The sequence below is a fragment of the Hippocampus bargibanti genome, linkage group LG15 (assembly GCF_051943395.1).
Source record: "Hippocampus bargibanti isolate YZ-2025 linkage group LG15, ASM5194339v1, whole genome shotgun sequence".
In the NCBI taxonomy this organism is placed as follows: Eukaryota; Metazoa; Chordata; class Actinopteri; order Syngnathiformes; family Syngnathidae; genus Hippocampus; species Hippocampus bargibanti.
The window spans coordinates 5,691,145-5,715,121 of record NC_142748.1 but is presented as its reverse complement, the minus strand read 5'-3'; the positions used below and the strand labels follow the sequence as shown (position 1 = coordinate 5,715,121).

Below are 23,977 nucleotides of genomic sequence, written 5' to 3'. Positions count from 1 at the left end.
ATGTACCGAGTGGTCTGAAATGCGTCGCTAAAGTTTGCCAAGCCTAAATGACACCATATGCTTCATTTCGCTCCCGGGACAAGAGCAAAATGAATCGACAGAATTTGAGGAACATACCAGAAAAGGATTAACCCAGTCATCCCTTTGTCTGTTTGCCTATATCATTTTTTTTAAATACCTCCTTCCACTCATCAATCAACCCCACCAAGCCTTTTAATCCAATATTCCAAGCCAGTATGAGTTAAACTGCAGATGGATTTGGATCTATATTTACAACTGCCAATAAATGACAATTAAAGCGGAGAGAGAAGGAAGATGAATCCTCCATCTATGTTTATGAGACGAGTCAATATATATTTCAAAGTTTCTCTTGGTTTATCGCAGTTGTTATCTTCTGATTTAGCCGTGGAGTCCATGACGAATGGTATCTACTATACGTACGCAGATGTAAATAAAACAACAACTGACTGAATAATTTTTGGATGAAAGAATCTGACTGCCCTGGTGCTGAAACTTTACCTCAGGCTGTTTGAGTTGTCAGGTTGTCCAAATAAATAAATAAAACGAATACACGAAGATACGCTTCAAAATCTTGTCGGAAAATCGTCTCAGAGCGACGTAGGATGATTCGTAGACCATCCAGTTTCTGTATTCGGAAAGTGTCAATATATTTGGATTGGATTGGCCTTTATTAGTCTCGCAGTGGAGAAATGTAATATTCACAGCAGCAAAGGAGGAGGAAAGGAAAGGAAGAAGTAGAAAAACAAAATACAATGCTGCTGTAGAGGCAGCCACTCTCACGCCACCATCTTGTAGTCAAGACAACAACAAAAAAGTAAATAAATCATGTGACACGACACAAAAGACAGAGTCATTAAATCTTCAGCACTTTCTGCACCCTCTCTGTTGTATGAAGCAGTTCTAGATGATCAAAGCGTCCTTTTCACCAGTGAATCAGGAACATCACGGTCAAATGTGTATGTCTGCTCCAAGCTAAATGTTGAAAGCAAACACAAAGCTGTAGCATCCATTGACGAAAAGAGATTCTCTTACATCTCCTGGCCCACGTAAATCCCCTTCAATTCCAAGCCGCAGACTGTCCAATAGCACCGACCTTTCCGCTGAACAAAGTGGGGCCGTGAAAATGCTGCTTATTACAGGCGCAAACAATTTCCAAAACATCGAAGCGATAATGTCTGTCATTACGTAAGTTCACCAGTTCCCCCATTCTACCTTCACCGTGGCATGATGTCATTTCATAAAAGTGTTGCTATCAATAAAGCTAACTCTTCATTTGGCTAATTAGAATTATACATGGGAGGTTGGTCTTTGCAAAACATGTTTTGCAATCAAGCTACACGGTCCCCAAGGAGTGAAACGATCATGTCGGTGGCGGTGTAAAATCTACACTGAACAAGCAGTTAACTCGCATAAAAGTGATGCATTTAATGTTCAAATAAAAAGCATTGCAAAAAAATGGCGGCGGACTAGGAGTATTAGAACCAGTTTTCCGTTCAAAACCCAAATTAGGCAGAAGTGAATGGGATGAGAACATTTTCTCGACTAATTACGGCTGCTTTTAATCTACTTTGGGGCGTTGAGCAAAGCAGGATGTAAAGCGGCCGATTAATCACCCTTTATCAGACGGCTTTTCCCAGCACCCATCAGCTGAATCGGCCCCCATAAATCCCCCCCGGCTGGTGACAGTGCACTCCATCTCCATCGCTAGGCTGGGCTACAGGTTTATTGTGCGCAAATCCCCATTCAGGAGAATGACAGATGACCTCCACATACACGCGAACGCACATTCTCGCATACCGCTTTATACATGCCGTGTTCAATTTCACCTATGGAACCCAAAACGTCCACATATCGATTGTGTACTGTCAGTTTTTATTTTCCCGTCCTTTGTAAAATCTTGTAAAAATAATACCAAGAGCAATTTATATCAATTTACATTTGAAAAAAAATGTAATGCTGCTCCTGTTATTTCCATAGAAAAATCACATTTTACTGAATTTCGCTCAATTTATTTACCACACTGGGCTACCATAGGAACACAGAATCTGAATATACATTATAAGGTCCATTTTGTTACTTGGTAGTGTCAAAATATACCCATTGTTCATCTTCAATTCCTATGTATGAACTGTATTTTCCGCTATATAAGGCGCACCAGAGTATAAGGCGCACCCTAATGGATGGTGTATGTTAAAACGTTTTCAATATATAAGATGCACCAGAGTATAAGGCGCAAGAAATGGTATATTTTTATTTTCCCCCATATATAAGGCGCACCCCAAAGAATGGTGTATTTTCAAACTATTTCCATGTATAAGGCACATATACTCAAGCAAAAATAATTCACATATAAGGCGCACCTGCATATAAACTGCAGTCATCTTTTGAAGAAAATCATGGCTTTTGGGTGCGCCTTATACACCAGAAAATACAGTAATTGTTTATTTACATTTTTTATGGGCTTTTTTGGATGTCACGCAATGCAATTTAATGATTCACAAGTTGTTCCAGCGCCACATGCACAAGCCATAGCTCATCGTCACCTCCCTTTCATATATGTCACCGCGTCACCAGCTACACATGGTCATACTCACAATCATCCATTAGCACACTTACTGCCGCATGCACGTACACACAAAGTAGAATTAATATCAGGACGTCCACTATTAGGAGAATGGGGTAAAGAATCTGGTAGTGGAGGGAGGAAATTGATCTTTATCACCAGCCGAGTGCGTGCTGGCTGCGTGACATATTAATGCTGTGGTCCCACTTGTTAGAATAGGCCGGGGAAGAAACAGCAGATTGTTGTGGTTCTCCATCACTTACATGAGAGTGGATGAGACAAAGTCAGCGAAGGAGAGGGGGGAGAAAGTGAGAGGAGTTCTGTTCTCATCACAATGATGGTTTTTTTTTGGTGTGTAAAATATAATTTTATTCAACCAAGAGGTTCCATTATTAAAATTGTGACAATTGTGTCATCAATATGGCCTCTGGCTACAAGCGTGTAGAAATACAGCTCTACGTGGACCTGTATTTCCATATTATATCATATATTGATCAGATATATTGACATACATCACAAATATATTATCAAATATAAATTGTAATGTATGATGGTAGTTATGTATGAATATAAAATCACATATATGTTGTACTATATAAATGCATATATTACACGTCACTTTTGAATATATTGCAATATATGAAAAGCGGCAATCATTTGTATATTTTGCAATACAGACACTCCTCAATTTACGAACGAGATATGTTCCGAACGGTCGTTCGTAAGGTGAATTTGTTCGTAAATTGCTTCAGTGCTATATTTTGAATGGAATGTATGTTTGAGGGTTATATAAGTATGTTTAAAATGTATATATGTATGCTTAAGGCTTGTATAAGTAACCTGTATAGGTTTGTACTGAAAAATAAACATTTAATAAAATATATGCTCTATAAAGATATGTGCAACGGGAGAGAATACTACATTTGTTACTACAAAAATGTTCATATGTACCGTTGTCCATTACTCGAATGTTCGTAAGTAGGGGAATGTCTGTATATTACAATATATAACAATATATTATGAACAATATATAATATATTGCCCAATATATCCATCCATTGACAATATATAATAAATGGATTTAAAATATAAAATATATGGGGAAATGACATTGAATATAATATATTATAATATATTGCAGTTGTATATATTGGAAAATATATTTTTGTTTCATAAAGGACACCATCTGCTGTTTGTATTTTTAGATTAGATTAAATTAGATTTGATTATATGAACCTTTATTCATCTCACAATGGACAAATTTAGCCTATTTTAACGCTGTCATACAATTAATATATCCCGTATGATTTCTGTGTGTTTTTTGTCCCAGTCACAGGGTTCCCATACCCCACCGCGGGAGCAGCAGTCGCCTATAGAGGAGCCCATTTGCGAGGGAGAGGTCGGGCTGTCTATAACACGTTCCGTGCCGCACCACCCCCTCCACCCATACCAGCCTACGGAGCGTGAGTGACATGCATACGTTCACGCGGTGAAAAAAAATGTAATTCGGAAGTATTCAAACGTACCGGTGCGCACATATACACGCACGCATCCTCGACACACTTGCAGTAATGGGAGAATGGTGAGTGGAAAACAAAAAGGCCATTTTCTAATAGAGCGGAAAATTGCTCTTTGATTCCAGAATGGCCAAATTTGTCTCTTTTTTTTCGAATGTGTCACTCTTTATTCAGCTGCGAATGAACTGCAATGACCTGCACTGCACACTCCAACGGGCCCATCTCAGTCAGATTGGCGGTATATGTCTGAGCTTGGGAGTATTATATGTTAAATAAATGTATGTGAGTATAGTTTTCTATTTTATGATGATGCATAAAAGAAAATCAACTCAAAATCTGTGTATCCCATCGCCTTTATTGACTGTCACAATTTCAAAGTAATCTTTACCCTGATCAAGTCTGGCTATATTCAGCCAAGCTCAAGAGTTCTTCAAGACATCTTTAACTCATTCACTGCCAGATATGTGTAAAAATGTGTCCACTCCAGTGCCAGGGTTTTTGTCATTGTCACTTGAATTTCAGCACCCACAGAATGTTGAGTTTTAGGACAACATAAACATTCAATACAGCGTTAGAAACCGTTGACTCTCTTTTTTTCATCAGAAATAAATAGTGGATTCCTAAATGGATCTGGAGTAATATCGAAATGAGGGCAGCTGTCCAAAATACAATGCAATACGTACATATTGGTTGGTATAGGGTTTTAACAACAGCTAAAGCTGTAACAAAGCGCTAAAATGAAAAAAAAAAAATGCTGCTCCCTTGTGGAAGGGAAAACATTGCCAGAGGACTGGCTAACGCTTTATCGGCACCCAAGCATGGAAAAACAAAACTCGAACAAATTCGAGAATGGCGCTCTACATCATATTTTTAATTCCTGAATAACATTGTAAATGGCAATGAATGAGTTAAATGGTGACCAAAATTACAGAATAAATATTAATTTTATTCATAAAATCCATATGCTTATTTTGTCAGCAGCGTGGTCTACCAAGATGGATTTTATGGAGCAGAAATATATGTAAGTACATCCCAAGACTTTTTACTGTGACTAAAAATAACCAATGTATGGAATAAAATGACTGTTGTCATAAGTTTTATTTAGTCATCCATTTGTCAGGCTTTGATTGACATTGTCTCTTTGTTCAGGGCGGTTACGCAGCTTACAGATATGCCCAACCGGCTGCTACTGCTGCAGCTGCATATAGTGACAGGTATGTTCTTCTCCATTTGTGTTTTCTCATATGGTCCCAGAAATCCTTCCTTTATCTGAACCGCTTCATACTCACAAGAATCAGGGGCTTTCTGCACCAGGTTGCGTACACCCTGAACTTGTTGCCAGCCAATCGTCATAAATTGCAAAGTGTGGAGGGATATTTGATCAAAAAAGTACCTCCACTGTTAAAAAAAATTGTGAAAAATAACAACATGTAGTCAAACTAGTGTCATCACTACCCCCCATTATGGCTTTTTCCTTCTACTTTCCGCTGACTACAGATTAAAGTAATACTATTTATTGCTTCATAGGAATAAAAATGATCATTTCCTAATCATCTTAGTCTACCATTATCTGTTAAAATCGGGGGCCGGGTTTTGAGATCAAGATCTGGATAAAAATATACAATAAAACGTCATGTAAGAAGAAAAAGATCTGTACAAACCAGAGGTGTGTGCGTCTCAAGTATGCTCTGTGAACTATCTTGGAGAGATAGAGCGTGTCAGGCGAGATAAGAAATGTTCACAGTGGGAGGCTGTGGACCTCCGATAATGTATGATGCAATAGAGGTGAGAAGTGAGTGGAGGTCCCAAAAGACTTAAAGGATAAAGAAAGTGAAAGGAGAAATATACTGCAAGTGAGAGGGCACATCTCCCTCCACGGGACTCATTTTGGTTTCCTTTCATCTAACATATTTTCTCTTTGTCATGTTCTTGATTCTCCATGACGGTTGTGTATCGCCTGCGTCCTTTCTCTCGTGTTCTATTTTCACACTTTTTTTTGATTTATAATAAAGGTGGAATTGATAGGGGATGGGTCAGATGGCGGGAGGCAATTTTATTCATCGTCAGATAAGCTGGCGAGTATAGTTACTTGCTAAGAAACAAAAATGGACTCAAACTCGTGCCCTGGGGAACACCCGGATGATATTTGCAGCCGTATTCATCAAAATGTACTTTTATTGCGTTCCTCCACTTTTTTTGTGATGTCGTGTTTATTGTGTGTGTGTGTGTGTGAGTATTCTTCCTCTACACATTTTGCTCAAAGCAAATTAACTCATTCACTGCCAGACTTTTTCAAAAATGTGTCCACTTCAGTGGCAGGGTTTTTGTCATTGTCACTCAAATTCCAGGACCCACAGAATATTGAATTTTCGGACTACACAAACATTCAATACAGCGTTAGAAACCTTAGATTATTTTCATTCATGAGAAAAAAAGGTAATTCCTAAATTACATGGGTCTGGAGTTATCTAAGCTTGAAATGAGGGCATCTGTCCAAAATACAATGCAATACATACATATTGGTTTATATAGCTCTTTAACAACAGCTGAAGCTGGAACAAAGCGCTAATATGGAAAAAAGGGAAATGTTGCCCCCCTTGTGGATGGGAAAAACATTGCCAGAGGCCATTGCCAGAGGCCATGGCCAGCGCTTTTTCGGCACCCAAGCATGAAAAAAACAACATCCGAATGCATTCGGGAATGGCGCTCTAGGTCATACTTTAAATTCTCGAATAAAAGTTTGAATGGCAGTGAATGAGACCCTCCCATTATTTTTACTCCACCTTCCATCAATTAAATAATGTGATTTAGACTAATTTAAAACAGAGAATAACTGCATTCACCCTTTTATCTTCAAAGAAAAGTTTTAAAGTCCACCAATTTGCTTGAAATCTAAAACAGCCGATGTGCAATCACACTTTATTCATGTACAACTGATTTAAATATGTTTCCCAGGTCACATGTACCCCCTTTTGGCAAAATAGCTGCACTGTAACTGTCATCCGGGCACGACAACAATCAGTGGATTACTGCTGATGCCGAAAAGGATGTTTGCGTTGATTTATGAGCGCATTCGTTTCAAGACATTTCAAATTGCCGACATTCGCCCTGTTTCATCAGAGCGGGTACGAAACATTGATTCTAGGCGTGAGTTATGACATTGTGGAAGACACTTCAGAAATGGTTTAAAGCATTTTCATAGGAGGTGATGAAAAACTCATTTCAATTCTTTATTGATTCAACTCGCCGTTTTTTGCTTCCTCCCTTTACGCGTCCGTCTCGTTCGGCTTCTCGCTCAAACGCAAGACTTTAACCAAATATAGTTTCCCCACGCAACCACTTATCTTTTTCCTCCAGACATATTTTTTTAGCTTCCTTGTTAAATTTAACCAACAAACAAAACAGGTGGGGCGGCGAGGAGGAGGAAAAGAGACAAAAAGGAATCCAAATAAAGCAGTCTAGTCGCATCAGAGAAAAGGGGAGGACGGAATGAGAAAAGAGATGGGATTTGGGGTCGGGGATTAGTTCCGAGCCAGTGCTGGTGAATAGACTGGGGCTAAATCTTGTGAGACAGACCAAGTGCAGCACTCTGAGTTGGCTACTTGGGACAACCTGGAAGAGATGAAGAAGAAGAAGAAGACACCATAAAAATGGATTGCTCTCTCTGCATGGATGCTTCCATCATCACAATGTCCTTTTAATTTTTTTAGGGGGGATTTTCAGATTTAGAGTCGCCATACTGTGGACATACCCCCACCCCGCCCCCTATTCTCCCCTCCAATGTAAACTAATGACTTGATAGGGCTTTTTGCTAAGGAGCTTATACATTATCGTACAAACTATGAGCTGGTGTGAATCAAAGCTGGGCGAAAAATGAATTACTTCCCGTCTTTAAGCACAAACTGTGAACTTGTGGGTGTTAACTTTGATTAGGTCGACATAGCTAATGGATAAGAATCATCAAAATAAGCATGGAGATGTGTGGCATCATGGCTCATGGATTTTTTTCATGGAAAGCAGAGATCTATAATCATTTATCTGTCTCATTCATACGAAGGAACGGCCAAAGGGATGAAAGTGGATGCAGGCCCACAACACTGTCAGTGAGAGTGCCTGTAAAAAAAGGTGCTGATAAAATGTTGATAATGGACTGAGATTTTTGAGCTGAAAATTACCAAGTCACTTTGTATTAAGAACAAGAGCCCACCATACATGGAAAAGGACCTTCTGTTTTTTTTGTTTTTTTTTGTTTTTTTTTTTTTTTATAAACATGGAACCACAAGGTCAGATATGAAGGTGCTACGTTTTATCTCATCTGCTTCATTGTCAGAGTTGACCATTGCATTTTCATGACTCAAACCGAACCACATTAGAGGGGCCTTAATACTGCCACCAAACCGAGAGCTTTTCCGGTACTGATTAAAGCTTCCAGCTTGAGGCATTGTGATGGTAATTTGACACCTAAAAGTGCCAAAAATCTCTTTTAACCAACTATTTGTACCATTGAATGCTGACCATTTATTTGCTGATAAACAGAGTTGCTTGCTCACCCGCTATTCATTGTTATTGGAAGAAGTCGCTGTCCAAGGTGCTGACTGCACTGAATCAGCACCTGCCATGAAGAGGCCATACCTCCATTGACAGATCTCTCCTTATTTATTTATGTATTTATTTATGTATTAATTCAGTTGGTTAGTTAGTTAGTTAGTTATTTAGTTAGTTAGTTATTTTGTTAGTTGTGCACCGGGTGTGCACCAATAGATTGAATCGTCGCCACCATGACAGGTGTTGACCATCTAATAGCCATGGCTGTATTTTGGAGCCTGTGTTGAAACTCCCTCACTTTGCTGGATGTTCCTACCACACGCTCATATTATGGTCTTTTCATATCTTCTGACAAATTTGACCTGTAGATTCCCTTAGGACAATATTTATCTTTCTTTTTGGAATGTTTTTTTAGTTTGTTTCCCTTATTTGGAGTCTCAATGTCACATTGCCTGATACTCTTTTATTTAACAAAAAAAGCTGGTTTAATTAAATTACAACCAAATGATTAGCACGGCGCAAATCAGAAGGCGATTCTCCATCAAAGGAATACTTGATGCTTCGGGCCAAATATAATAATCCTGCCATATGGACTTGACTCTGGATACCTTCAGGGAACATTTTAGGTGACAAGACAAAAGACACAAATTAAAGAGAGAAGGATGCTTCAGCTTCGATTTTCCTCTGCGAAACCTTTTGGGAGTTGGAGTTGCCAAATGAAGGCAAGAGGGGATAAAGATTAACCAAATAAAAAGCTTACTGTTTACATTGCCTGTTTTTTCTCCTAGTTATGGAAGACTCTATGCAACGGCGGACCCGTATCACCACACGATCGGTCCTGCGGCCACGTATACAGTGGGCACGATGGTGAGTGTTTCCTTTTTCTTATTGGATTGGATTGGATTGGATTGGATATGCCTTTATTAGTCTCACAGTGGAGAAATTTACATTTCACAGCAGCAAAGTGATATTCCGGATTTGTTTAAAAGTCAATACGGTTGGAAGTCACATATGACACTCCTAAACGTGGATGTTAATACGTACCAGAGAACACAGCGATGTGTCATACGACACAGTAAAATGATTCCCCTTGGCGAATCATTAAGGAATAGAACAACAGCCCTTTGGCTTGCTGCTAAATTGTCATGCCTGTGAAATGTTTTCCCACTCAATGTGCCCGAATTTGAATGTGAATCATTGCCACTTCAGTAAATGAAAAAGGGAAGCTGCTGTATTCTCCGACTCCCAGATCGCATATTTGGCCTGAAGCTTTTTTTTCTGCTTGAAAATGTAGCTGAGGCTGGGATATTTCTCCACGCAAAAATCATTTTGCGAAGCGAGGGGAGTCAAAATGTTAATGTTTGTTTTTAGCTAGCTTTGCAGCTAACATCAAAGATGAAAATGATTTTTGTTTTATTCTTAAAAACCAAAAAAGCATCTCTCAGAGGAAGGAGGAAAACCACAAGTCCTGCTTTTTATTGTTCCTTTTTCTACATGGGTCTAGGTAAAGCCTTCTTCCGGTGTTTTACAACCATCGGCTTGACGCATATGCCGTGAGATTTAAAGACAAAACAAAAGAAGATTTTAAGAGATTTAAAGACAAAACAAAAGAAGGAAGTCTAGAAGCAAAGGTACAGTCAACCTATTGTAGGGCCCGCATTTAACTTGGATCCGTTTTTAACCTGATTCGACTTTTTTGGAACTTCAAAATAAAATTTTTCCATAGTTATAGTTTAATATATTTTATTTTACCACATTTTACCACATTTACCACATAAATATTCAATGCAGCGTAAGAAACCTTCGACTCTCTTCTTTCTTCTTGTGAGTCTGGAGTTAATGATTTTTGAAATGAGGGTGGCTGTCCAAAATAATAATAATAATAATAATAATAATAATAATAATAATAATAATAATAATAATAATAATAATAATAATAATAGATAATAATAATAATAATACATTTTATTTTCAAGCGCCTTTCAAAGCTCTCAAGGACACTTTACAGTCGCATACAAGCATAGAAAAAAAACTGATCCAATAATAAATAAAATACAATTATAAATAGAAACAAGAGATAAAGCTACAGAGAAAATGCGATTTTAATGAAAAATACATTGCAATATTTACATATTGGTTTATATAGCGCTTTAACAACAGCTGAAACCGGAACAAAGCACTAACATGGAAAAAAGGGAAATGCTGCCCTTTTGTGGAAAAGAAAAAACATTACCAGAGGCCAATGCCAGCGCTTTATCAGCACCCAAGCATGAAACAAAAATCGGGAATGGCGCTCTACGTCATATTTTCAATTCCCGAATAAATTCATGAATGGCAGTGAATGAGTTAAAATATATTTTTAAGATGATCTTTTATTGCCGATTGCTTGGAAATGAAAGGTATCATTCTTGGTAGTGACTGCAGCCTCGCCGCTGCTTGACGCAGCCTTTTGGGTTCCAAGAAAGAAAGAAAAAAAAACAGCCAATGCAGATTAATGCTGCAGTGCTGACATGTGTGTCGTGATGGCAATCACGCCTCCCCCATGTGTCCCCTATGCGTACCTCCCTTCCTCCCCTATAGTGCAGCTGCTAGCTAAAAGCCTTCATTAATTACAACCATTATTTCCTCTTCATTTACTTAATTAAAACAGTGGCCTGTGTTTTCCTCCTTATTACTTTCAACTTTCTTCTCTTTTTTTCCTCCCTTCTGCCCCACCGTCCTCCCACATAAGTGATTTAAAGTGGATATTCGAATCTTTTAAAACTCCGCCGAGCTTCTCAAAGTCATTCACGGTGTTAAATCAAGATTTAAAAATATAAGATCGGAAATAATGATGAAGCTCTCGCTAAATGGATGACGGGAAAATTTGGATGACCATAAATATTGGGCAAACACAGTTAGTGGTGGGTTAGACACGGGTCTAGTTTTAATGAGGACTTCTTTTTTTTTTGGGGGGGGGGGGGGGGGCAATAAAGAAATCATACAATTTGATGCACTGATGGTTGGCCTCAAAACGTAACTAAATTTGGAAATAACGTACCGTATTTTCCATACTATAAAGCACTTTGGACTAAGAGATGCACTATATATCTATATCTACATCTACATCTACATCATCATCATCATCCTCATCTCCATCTCCATCTACATCTACATCTACATCTACATCTACATCTACATCTACATCCACATCCACATCCATATCCATATCCATATCCATATCTGTATATATATATATCAGCCATTACCTGCACGTCATCTGTACTCCTTTGAAGGTGTCAGATATTTTACTCCTCATCCGAAGAGCTTCGTCAGCTCTTTTGTTCTGTCTGATTACCTCTAACGTCCTATGTTTCGCTCTGATTGCCCCATTAGCTACATATGTAGATATACATACAAGGACCATACAGTACAATAAGGCACATACAGTACAATAAATTCCATATTGAGCTTCAGTTTTGTTATCCATTCACTACATGGAGCTACGCTAATGAGAATACAACACAATACAGCTTTATGCATCTAGCGCTTTCAAAACTGCTGCAACTGTAATAAGCTGCTTAACAGACACATTTAAAATCAAACATCCAAGAAATCATTTGAAAAAGTTTAATGCTTTTAGGTGCGCTTTATACTGCGGAAAATACGGTACTAGTAAAACACTACTACAATATGTCAAACGTTGTAAGGTGGCCATCAAGGGAGGAAAAAAAGTGAAGAATGATTTATTTGCATTAAAAGAGAGATGATAACTTGTCTAACCTAAAAATACAAATTGAGGTTTGAGATTGGATACTGATTGGAGCTTTTTTTTTCATCTTTGATGTTGCAGGCTAGCCTTTACAGAGGAGGGTGCAGTCGCTTCACTCCCTACTAGAAAGGAGGGGGGGTCACGCCCCTTTTCACTCCCCAGCAAAAAAAAAAAACAAATATAAAAACAACAGCAAATAAAATCTATAATTAGCCATCCCTTTCTTCTGAAGAGTGCATCCATACAGCCAAACGAGTCATTCTAAAGTTGCTTCTCCTATTTTACTGAATGGATTCAGTGTACTTTATATGGGAATATTTGTCATTGGTAGGAGGCGGGGGTGGTTGGGGAGGTACAGTTGTCACATCGGGAATCTTTATTTCCACCCTTTCTGTGTGTTCTCTCCAAGCTTGATCTGTAACTCAGCTCCTTTGGGATGGCCCAACTCGATTGTTTTCATGACTCATTTTCCTTCATATACATTGAGCCGCAGCAGCAAATTCCCATTTTGCGAGCAACAGACTTAACAGGTAGGATTGATGACCAAAATGGTGCGCCCGTTTGGCCCTGGGAGAGCTGGCTCCATTCTATCAGAGGTGATAATCCTGCAAGAAAACGCTCAGTGTTAAGCGACACCTAACGGGAGCCCGGGCGGAGAGTGAGGACACGCAGGAAGTGATGCGTAGTGGAAGAAAAAAAGAGCGAAATGGGCGGTGGTGCGTTCGAAACCAATTGATTGTTGGCTCGATGCTAGAGGCGGATGGTATCCCATTACTTCTGTATTGCAGGGGGAAGAGAACAGTGTATGTACCGTTTCCTGTTTTATTCACATGATGCGTCATGTAAACGATTTTTCCCGTGTAATGAACAAACTCAAGAATGTTTTATTGAATAACTCATTGACTGCCAGACATGTGCACAAATGTGTCCACTGCAGTGCCAGAGTTTTTGTCATTGTCACTCGAATTCCAGGACTCACAGAATATTGAGTTTTAGGACGACATAAACATTCAATGCAGCGTAAAAAATCTTAGACTCTCTTGTTTCATCAGAAAAATAGAGTTAATTCCTAAGTTATATGGGTCTGGAGTTATATGAGCTTGAAATGAGGGTGGTTCTCTAAAATACAATGCAATACATATTTATGTAGCGCTTTAACTTCAGCTGAAGCTGGAATAAAGTGCTAACATGGGAAAAAAGGAAATGCTGCCCCCATGTAGAAGGATAAAACATTGCTAGAGGCCATGGCCAATGCTTTATCGGCACCCAAACCCCTAAAAATCCAGAATACATTTGTGAATGGTGATCTATATCATATTTTTAATTCACAAATTCGTGAATGGCAGTGAATGAGTTAAAAAAATAATTAAACTAGCATTGAGTGAGTTAATAGCCTCCTAATGCATTCATTAGGAGGCTATTAACTTCTCATCCCTGAAATTATCAAGTCTGAATCTGCCTTCAAATAATCCCCAAGATTGATGAATGATGCATCATCATATACACCTAAAATTCAAAATGAGTATTTCATACTCTTATTTGTTATTGATCCAATTTATAAGCTAATATTTTCCCAAGCCTGGTCGAGGCAACTGCTTTCTTTCACTCAGGTTGACATCAATGTAATATCTTCCCCAAAAACCTTGTCAGCAACCCAAAATAACGTGTTGTATTTTGTAAAAACAGAAAAAGGCAACATTTATCGAAAAGGAACACACCGTTGATTTACTAGCCTCATCATAAGCAGTCCACAAATGCGGACGCGTAAAAACGATTGTGATCCGGCCCTTTTCTGTTGGACTTTTTCAAGTGTGTTTGCCAGAAATATGCCTAGAGTCACATGGTCACAGCAGGTAGTTGCCCCAAATGCATCCAGTGATTCCACCCTCTCCCTTTACAAGAAAAAAAACCCACATCCACATATAGCAGCACCCTCACTACTAAAGCATCTGTACCGGCTGTGTCTGATGGCATCGTAAAGGCAGGAGTCAGTAGCGCAGGAAGAGAAGGCTGGTGTGAAGAGCAGCACTAACCAAGGCAATATACGCCGCAGATTAGAGATAAGAGAGTTCAGTCAATAGGCACTGATCTCATTTGAAGATACACCAGACGGACAAGACTCACACAAACAAGCACAAATTCACACTTCGGGCGTCTTTTCTGTTGATCTGCTGCCCCCCCCCCAAAAAAAAGCTCAGTTTGCTGTTTTAGTGTGCTCAAAAAGCAGATTGAAACCATCCTGTGCCAAAATGTAAGAATCCCACATAGCTATAAATACATAATGTACACATATCAGTACTTTTCCATTGACATCTGCAATTATTTCCTTCTATTCTTTGTCTGTGACTGTAAAGTGTCCTGGAGAGCTTTGAAAGGCTCTTAAAATGTAATGTATTATTATTATTATTATTATTATTATTATTATTAGTAGTAGTAGTAGTAGTAGTAGTAGTAGTAGTAGTAGTAGTAGTAGTAGTACCGACACGGTCATATCAAGTAGCGAGATATTATTTAAAGTCACCATAGTCAACAGGAAGCCATTCATTTGTGTCTATGCTTTTTGCTGACGTAGTACAATACAAAAAAAAATACAATTAAAGCATATTTGTAATTTATATGTATTTGTATGCATGTCCCAATTAAACCAATCACTCTTTTTGTTTTAAATTGATACTTTTTTAACATTCCTCACACACTTAGCAATTTTTAGGCTTTCAGAATAACACCAGTACTGTATATAGTTCCATATATATATATATATATATATATATATATTAAAACATCATTTTTGCATATGTATATATTTATATTACACATAAGTTACCATATATCGGTTATTCTGTGTTGTTAATAAATACATACTTGACTAGTAGTTATTAGCAAGCTTTTTTCAGAGTGTTAATCAGCAATCCCCCCAGAAATAGGACAAACGTTAGTTTTATTGGCATTAAATATGAGTGACCATCCAAAAACAAAGCATTGCCTCAATTACGCATCATGCAACATACGTAAACAAGCAGAAAATATGCCCGTGTGTGGTTGTAAAATAAGACTAATGCCGACAAAATCACTCCAAACTGTGAAATGCTTCTTCTGGGAACCGAGCAGAAATGATGAGGCTGACATAAAAAAAAGTACAAAGCACAAATCAGAGTGCATTGTTACAATGTTGTTAGGAATGACAACACAAGTGCAAATAAATAAATACAAATGATGACTTGACTGTCAAAAATGATTATTACCACTACCATTATTGTGATGATATAGGTTATATGTGAATTATTGTTGTTAAAATAGATCGTCCCCAGTTGTGTCACAATACTTGATATACAATAGAAATATATCATTTTTAGATATTTTATGACACATTCCCAGTTTGGCAGCACATCTGCATTATAGCCACGATGATCCCGTTTTCTCAAAATTTCCTCAATTGCTATCAAATTAGCATTTGAATTAAAAACATTTATATAAAATGTGAATTACAAAACCTACTGTCAAAATTGATTATTGTACAAATAAATATATTAAAAATGGGAGGCATTTTAAAATATAGTGATACATACATATGACATATGATACATGAGATACATGTATACAGTATGTTTAAGATATCCCATGTTTTTTTTCTCAATGTATATATTAAAAAAATATTCCATGCACCTTAACCAACCACTGACAGACAAATGTATTTAAATTACATGTTTGTTTGTTTTTAAATTGGTGCTTTGTTAGCATTTACTGTACATTGTGAGTCATGTGATTACAATGGCACCGCCATTATCAATGGATGCCATCGAGACGTACGAAAGAAAATGAGTTTCATGTCAAAAGAGCTTCTTTTGTGGGGGAGATGATTTACCTATTTATGCATTTAAATGTGTATGTAACTCATAAAGGGGATTTTGACTATGTTTCTTTCAGTTTATGTGAATGTCTTTGGATGAACGGTCACAATGGCTGCCTGAATGGATGAAGTGTTTTGATAAACTATTAGCCTGACTTCTTTTTTTTCAGTTACTCTATATTTTCTTTTGTTGTTGTTAAACCTGTCCGAAAGACGGCTCATTTCCGACGTGAGCCTCATTTTGGAATGTAAAATAACCTTTTTTTTTCAAAAGCTTTTTGATCATATGTTCTATGGAGGCAACGTTCTGCAAGCCATTAATGTGATTGTAGAAGAATTTGTGTGGCCAAAACCTTTGTTGCCCAAAAAAAATAAATTAAATTAACAATCAACGTCAAACATTCAAAGAAATTTGAAGGGAAAGTTTACCTCTAAATTATTTTTAGGGTGGGTGGTTTCAAGGGGGTGATCATGCCTAATATTTGAAGCAAAGTTATTACAATATAATGATAGCACTCGGTGCAAGATGGCAAATTTGACAAGAATTGGCATGAATAATAAAAGAAGCAAAAGCAATAATCTGGCCTCGCACATTCATCACCATGTCACACGTCATCAAAAAGTGACATTGCCCCCCCCCCCCCCCCTCTAGTCCCCCATACCCAGCCCCTCGAGCCTTAATTTCTTCATGACAGCTTACCTGCGATGACATTCACAAAATGTATTCTCAACTAAAAGGAACTGTGAACCGGGTGGCCATTTATTCCCATTATCTCCTCGTGGATAAATCCAAAGTCTGCTAAGGGTTTGTTGCACCTCTGTAATCTATTTTCTGATGTGTGTATAGCCTCGCTATAAGGATTGGGGACGATAGCCTTCTGAATCAAACCACAAGAATCCACATGGGAGCTAATTTAAAAGGCCATCCTGAGAGTGGCAAAAATGTTCAAACTAATAGGAAAGTTCAAGTGCAACTGAATAGTATCAGGAAACTTTTCACGCAGCTTTTTAAAATCATGTCCAGCATATTTTCCATTCTGGGGTAATTCTATTGTAGATTATTGAATGATAAGCGAACCAAACAAATGATCTGTTCCAGATTTCTCATGTATAATTGTTTTTTTTTTATATATTATCTGTAAATAGCATTGATACTTATCTTTCATACATCATTAACTCATTCATGTGCAAAAATGTGTCCACTCCAATGCTAGGATTTTTGTCATTGTCACTCACTCAAATTCCAGGACCCACATAATATTGAGTTTTAGGACTACATAAACATTTAATGCAGCGTAAGAAACCTTAGACTCTCTTCTTTCATTAGAAAAAAAGAGTTAATTCCTAAATTATATGGGTCTGGAGTTATATGAGCTCGATATGAGGGCGGTTGTTCAAAATACAATGCAATACATACTGTACATATTGGTTTAGATAGCGCTTTAACAACAGCTGAAGCTGGAGCAAAGCACTCCTATGGGGAAAAATGGGAATGCTACCCCCTTGTGGAATGGAAAAAACATTGCCAGAGGCCATGACTAGCACTTTATCAGCACTCAAGCATGAAAAAACAAAACCAAACAAATTTGGGAATGGCGCTCTACGCATTATTTTCAATTCTCAAATAAATTGGGGAATGGCAGTAAATGAGTTAAAGAGGTTAATGGCTCCGTCGCTCACCTCGAAGTCTTCTTGCTGCAGCATGTGGACTTTATTTGAAGGCATTTCACACGTAGACACAGGCAGGCGAAGAGGAGAATGCGGGAGGAGGGTGTTGCAGGTGCCCAATCCTCTCAATTCATTATTATTATTCTTATTTATTTATTTTGGGTCACATCATCTCAATTCTCAAGCATTTCCTTGAGCGTCCTCATAGGCGGGTGTATTACCAAAGCTCCAGTGGCATTATTGTAGCTCACTTGGCAATTCCTCCTACCTGCCTAGCGCTCAGCTCTTGCCGCTGCTCCGAGGCTTCTTCTCAAAAGCATTACAGAACAAGTCTCGGAGGGTGCGAGCCTGTTAAGCCGAGACGAGAGGAGGAGGTTATCAGCTGTGATTGGTGACACACCGGTATAGCGCCACAGGTCCTGTCTCTGACGGTCTCCCATCGGAAAGGGGGGGAGGACTAAGCAACTACAAAGTGGCGTTGAATTTTTTACAGGCCCTTTTGAAGATGCAACTTCACCCAATTCACACTTCCGTCGTCTTTTCTTTACAACAGGGGAAGAAGCTAGTATGACGCCCAACTCATCGTTGAGCTAGAAAAAAAAATATTGCTTTGTGCTATTTGCTAGAAATTCTAACACAATATTATGTTTTTTGGGTGAAGGCAGGGTTTGAAAGTAATTAGCACATTTTACACACTATAAGCCGTCCTTAACTCATTCACTGCCATTCATGAATTTATTCGGTAATTGAAAATATGACGTTCGGGTTGTGTTTTATCATGTTTAGGTGCCGATAAAGCACTAGCCATGGCCTGTGGCATTTTTTTTCTTTTCCACAAGGGGGTAGCATTTCCTTTTTTTCCATGTTTACGCTTTGTTCCACCTTCAGCTGTTGTTAAAGCCCCATAAAAACCAATATGTATGTATTGCATTGTGTTTTGGATCGCCACCCTCATTTCAACCTCATATAACTCCAGACACATATAATTTAGAAATTAACTCTTTTTTTCTGATGAAACAAGAGAGTCTAAGGTTTCTAACGCTGTATTGAACGTTTATGTAGTCCTAAATCTAAATATTCTGTGAGTCCTGCAATTCAAGTGACAATGACAAAAACCCTGGCACTGGAGAGAACACATTTTTGCAAATGTCTGGCAGTGAATGAGTTAAAAATCATTCCAAATAGACGACAGTGCGCTTTATAATCCATCACCCCTTATATATGACTCAATACTTACTACTTAATAATACTTTCATTCCTTTCATCACTTTGCTGCTGTGAAATGTAAATTTCTCCACTGTGAGACTAATAAAGGCAAATCCAATCCAATCCAATCCAATATTCTAATTTCTTGGACTTTTGAAAGTTCTCGACAGTGCTTTGTTGCAGCCGTTATGAACGCTCTCTATTAATAAAAGATGTATTGTGTTGTATTCCTTTTAGCGTAGCTCCATCTAGTGCGATCAGAACGTAAATGTAGCTTCTATTCTATGCGCCTTAAAGAGTTGTATGATCACCTATTTTCTTGACTGCTCCTTATTTGGGGGTTACGGTTTGAGGTGGGGCCTCTGCCAGCTGTTTTGCAACCAGGCAATTGCGGAGACACGAAGGCATATCCAATGGACTAAACTTCATGGTTGAATTGAGTGTAGTGGATTTTCATTGTTTCACCTTGCCACAATCTTTTGGAATGTCCTTTTAGAATAATTGCATTCCTACCAAGTGTTGGGATATTATTACATTTCAAAAGGTCAACAATACAATATCTTACAGTCTTTTGACCTTTCAGTTCAAATATAAGTTTGGTCAGGATACGAATAGCCTTTTGCAATTCAACACATTAAAAAAACAAGGCAGACAATAAATCACCAGGTAAGTTTATAACCTAAAAATACAAAATGTACATTTTGGGTAGAAGAAATGTGTAGTATCAGTGCATTAACATCCTAATCAATGTCAAATTTATTATACAAAGGGGTTAAAGACAACATACATAAATAAGTACTAAATACTGTAACTGAAAGTGTGTGTTTTGTATATACATATGTGAAGGTATATTATTGCTTTTATTTCTTCAAAAACGCCTGCTACACTCTCCATCCCATTTATCAGTATTGCCCTTTTTTTACTATATTACTTATAAAAGGGTACATCAATGTATATTGTACGCACCTAAAATTTCAACTTGCAGCTATAAAAAAATCCTATTAGGGTGCACTGTGCTGAATCATGGGTTTTTCAACAGGGTAAGAAATGTTACTTTTAGGCCTTTTCTCTCCTTGTTCCATCATTACTGTGTTGACGTGCACGAAAAAAAGTTGTCCATAAAGACATTCTTGGATGATTTTGACAGGTCAATATACTTGATAACATAAAATGGCAGCCCACCCCCCACACCTCCTCAACCACCCGTTCAACATCAGTGACTTTATCTTGTGGATGAATGGACACATTTACAGAAAGGGGACCACCCACAGATGTTTTTCCATTAATTCTTGACATGGTTGTTTAGTGACTGTATAACTGTAAAAAATGCTGTAAAAATAATAAAATAAATATGACACAAACAATATTTCCTTGTCAGCAATGTAATTGCGTCAATGTATTTACCCCCCGTCCCTTGTTCTTTCTCTTTTAGTAAATAAAAGTCTAAAGTGATGCGTACAGATGGACATCAAAAACTGAGAAGACATATGTGCAAAGCAGAGGGGGACTTCACTGAGCTGTCGTATGGAACAAAAACAACCAGAAGGATGAATGGAAGATGATTGTCGGTCTCCTCCGAGGCCATGGCCCGAACCATTGACCTATTATGTCTATTATAGAGCAGGAGTGGCTACTAGCTTTGACCCCCTGTCGAAAAACAAAACAAGCCTTGCTGAGTGGAAGAGACCAAGTAGGTGGGCCACCATAAAACAATTTATTTTTGTAAAAAAAAAAAAAACAAACAAACAAAGTATGTTTATCATTTCCAAAAGGAACAAAGACTAATGTATGTATTATGAATATGTACGTGTGTATATCTATAGTGTGTATGTGTATCGATATACATACACATGCATATGAGTGTAATACTGTATGTATTTTTAAAAATATATATATATATATATCTGTCCTGACAATTTAGAAAAGGAGCAGTGAGGTGATAGTTGACCCTCCTGATGTCTTTTGATTGTATCCCGTCATGCAACACACGTACACCCCTTTCTTTATTGGACTTCTGAGAGGGGCTCGATGGGTATTTAGGTAAGCGTGTCTCCAAATCTCAAAGGACAAAAGATAAAAAGCCAGTTTTTTATTCTTACTGTACTGCAGTAGCTGTTACCTTCCTGGCATGTCTTATAATGTCCACACACAAAAAAAATCATGTCACTGCACTAGTCTGTACAAAAAAAAAAGAAAAGAACAGGGACATTCTGTGAATAGGTCAAAGTTCGAGACATTTGCTGGAGCCCCCCCCCCATCCTCTCTCGCACATCATTACAACCAAATGTGATGCTGTAATGTCGTAGTCGAGGTGGCTGTGTGCTGTGTAGTGAACTGCTTTCATACGTTGTGTCGGGTTTTCGGTTGGTTGGGGGCAAACAGCGCACAAATTAGACGAGGGGGGCTATTCTGAAGCATTGGACAGACGGGGACGAAAGGTGGTGGGATAAAAAAAAGAAGGAAGAAAAACAGCCCTACACTATATTTGGACAATGATTGAGATTTTTGTGATTTTATTTTGAAAATCCAGCCACAATGGATTTCATAGGTGGTTGCATAAAATGGTTGAATTACCTATAGAGGAGTTACATTAATTTTATTTATGGTCTGAGTATTATTTAAATACACAACATCATTGTAACGAAAACCAGAATTTGTACAAGAGGATTACATTATGAATTATTCAAGTCCATAAAGTGGTCTTAATTTTCGAATGCAAGATTGTTTATTTATTTATTTATTTATTTATTTACTCATTTATTTATTCATTCATTCGTTTATTTATTTATTTATTTATTTATTTATTTATTTATTTGAGGGTGAGTTTGCGTCAATCACATCTTAACTGCTATTATTTAAATTCAATGTGTTGGTACTCATAGCCAAAATCTCAGAAATGGTCTCCAATCCTTGTCCAAATGCTTCCAGGTTTAATTCACTGTATAAAGACGAAGAAAAAAGTTTTATGAAGAGTCTCTTTCATTCTTCCTATTTAAATGGATCTCTCTTTAGTGACATCCTTCTATATTTAAAACATTGTACTAATAACATGCTGGTCAAAAAGTCACCTGTAGCCATTTACTAGTGTTGTATTTATTATATTACCGCTAAGAAGACAAAAAAAAACATTTATATATGAATATAGATATATATCTATTTGTGATCTGCAACTATTGAGAATAAGTTTGCCTCTGATTTTCGACTCCCACGCAGGATTTAATGCACTGTCAAAAAGTATGATGAGTTTTCTACTCGTGTGACGTTTTATTATGTTGACATTCTTTTTTTTTTCCAGTTCAGCTACTGAATGTAAGTCGAAAACTCTCTGAACTTTTTAGATCGGTGTTGTTGTTTTCTATCTACAGTATCTATATTTAAAAACACAATGATCTGTAAATGATATAAATGTGTAAATGATATCGCAAAATGTTTCTGATAAGATGCTGGACTTCCATTGACCTGGAGTGACTGTATTTTCACGGATCACGGGGATGCGTGGGGGGGGGGGTTAAGATAGAATGAAAATTGGAAGAGGGGAGCATCCTGAAAGACCACCAGCACCCTGCAGCTGCTGGGCGAGAGAGAAATGTTTAATCATTGCAGGATCAGTTAGAATTTTTTCTTTTCTCGGCTTTTCAAATTTGATGAGAACAAGGAAATTGGGAGCAGACCATCCCGTGTGAATAATACAGAGGCAAAGATGAAAAGGACTTTTTGGGAAATAGTTCTTTTTTTCTCTCTTTCGTGGTATCGTTGAGGTGCTACAGTTTGGTGTGTGCAGTTGGAGGAAGTTTTTTTTTTTTTGCGGGAGAGGAAAAGAGGGTGGACAAAATATTGAACTTTCAGGGGTTTTAATTGAGTGTCGGATTCCCATTGCGAGACTCATTCACCCAATAGTTGTATTAAGTTTATCCTGTCTACTTTTTTTTCGGTATTTGAACACCGACAATACACTGTCTGTAAGATAAGAATCTGTTTTAAATTAAACTCATTCACGCATTCAAACAAATCAAAACGAAATAATTATATTTGTATTTTTAAATCGGTGGCAAGAGGGAGCAAAGGTGAAAATTGTCAGTTTGTAGCAGTCTTTTTTTTTATTTCCCTGTAGCCTTAACTTCTAAGCTGCCTGCGGCGATGTAAGAATGGTTACTTTTCTGGTTGTTTTGGCCATTTGCAATTCCGTTTTGGTGATACGATAGGGCGGATTTTAAAAGTTGATCCCAAAATGATGAAAGTCACTGCTTTTTTTGCGGTTTAGTCTTATCATTTTTCCAAATCTATAAAGAAAATATTTACTCAAAACTCAGTCAGGTGGTTTGGATTGGATTAGCCTTTATTAGTCTCGCAGTTGAGACATTTGCATTTCACAGCAGCAAAGTTATGAAAGGAAAGGAAAGGAAGAAGTAGAAAAACAAAATGGTGCTGCCGAATAGGCTCAACTGCTCATCTCCTCCTTGATGAATGTTGCGGCCAAAAAATGCCGAAAAAACAATCTGTATCCGTTCCAGATGACGCCCAACAACACAAAGTGACAACAGAAAACACAAAAACAACCAAAAAAAGTATCACTGTGTGATAAATTAAGCTTATTATCACATATTTGAATTATTCAATGAGAAATCAAGGCTGGAAATATCTCTTTGTGTCTTTTGATGATTAATATGACCAAAAAAACAATAATGAAAACAATTTGTTTGGCAGCCATTGTTGTAGCTTATTCCTCCCATTTTTATTCTATTTTCTAGTTTGATGGTGACAGTAAATATTCGCAGGGATGATTCTTAACAATTGGCTTGTTGCCCCTGTGCCTTCACGGTGGTCAACTTTTGATTCAGTTCTCTTGGCATGATTTTGTC

At 37.7% G+C, this 23,977-nt stretch overlaps 1 protein-coding gene across 16 annotated transcripts in view; it reads left to right on the top strand.

Moving 5' to 3' along the window:
* rbfox3a (RNA binding fox-1 homolog 3a) overlaps nucleotides 1-21,882 on the top strand; it is a 216,437-nt gene extending 194,555 nt beyond the window's left edge. For 4 of the 16 annotated variants that reach the window (XM_089015709.1, XM_089015703.1, XM_089015701.1 and 1 more), the window contains 5 exons: nucleotides 3,915-4,047; nucleotides 5,080-5,122; nucleotides 5,251-5,315; nucleotides 9,435-9,513; nucleotides 12,479-12,784. In XM_089015709.1, coding sequence (XP_088871835.1) covers nucleotides 3,915-4,047; nucleotides 5,080-5,122; nucleotides 5,251-5,315; nucleotides 9,435-9,513; nucleotides 12,479-12,523 — 365 coding nt within the window. In that variant the 3' untranslated portion in view covers nucleotides 12,524-12,784. Of the gene's footprint in view, nucleotides 1-3,914; nucleotides 4,048-5,079; nucleotides 5,123-5,250; nucleotides 5,316-9,434; nucleotides 9,514-12,478; nucleotides 12,786-12,806; nucleotides 15,110-20,550 lie in introns of those variants that run through there. The other 12 variants (XM_089015706.1, XM_089015697.1, XM_089015691.1 and 9 more) reach the window with 8 other exon arrangements.
* The last annotated feature ends 2,095 nt before the right edge of the window (nucleotides 21,883-23,977 follow it).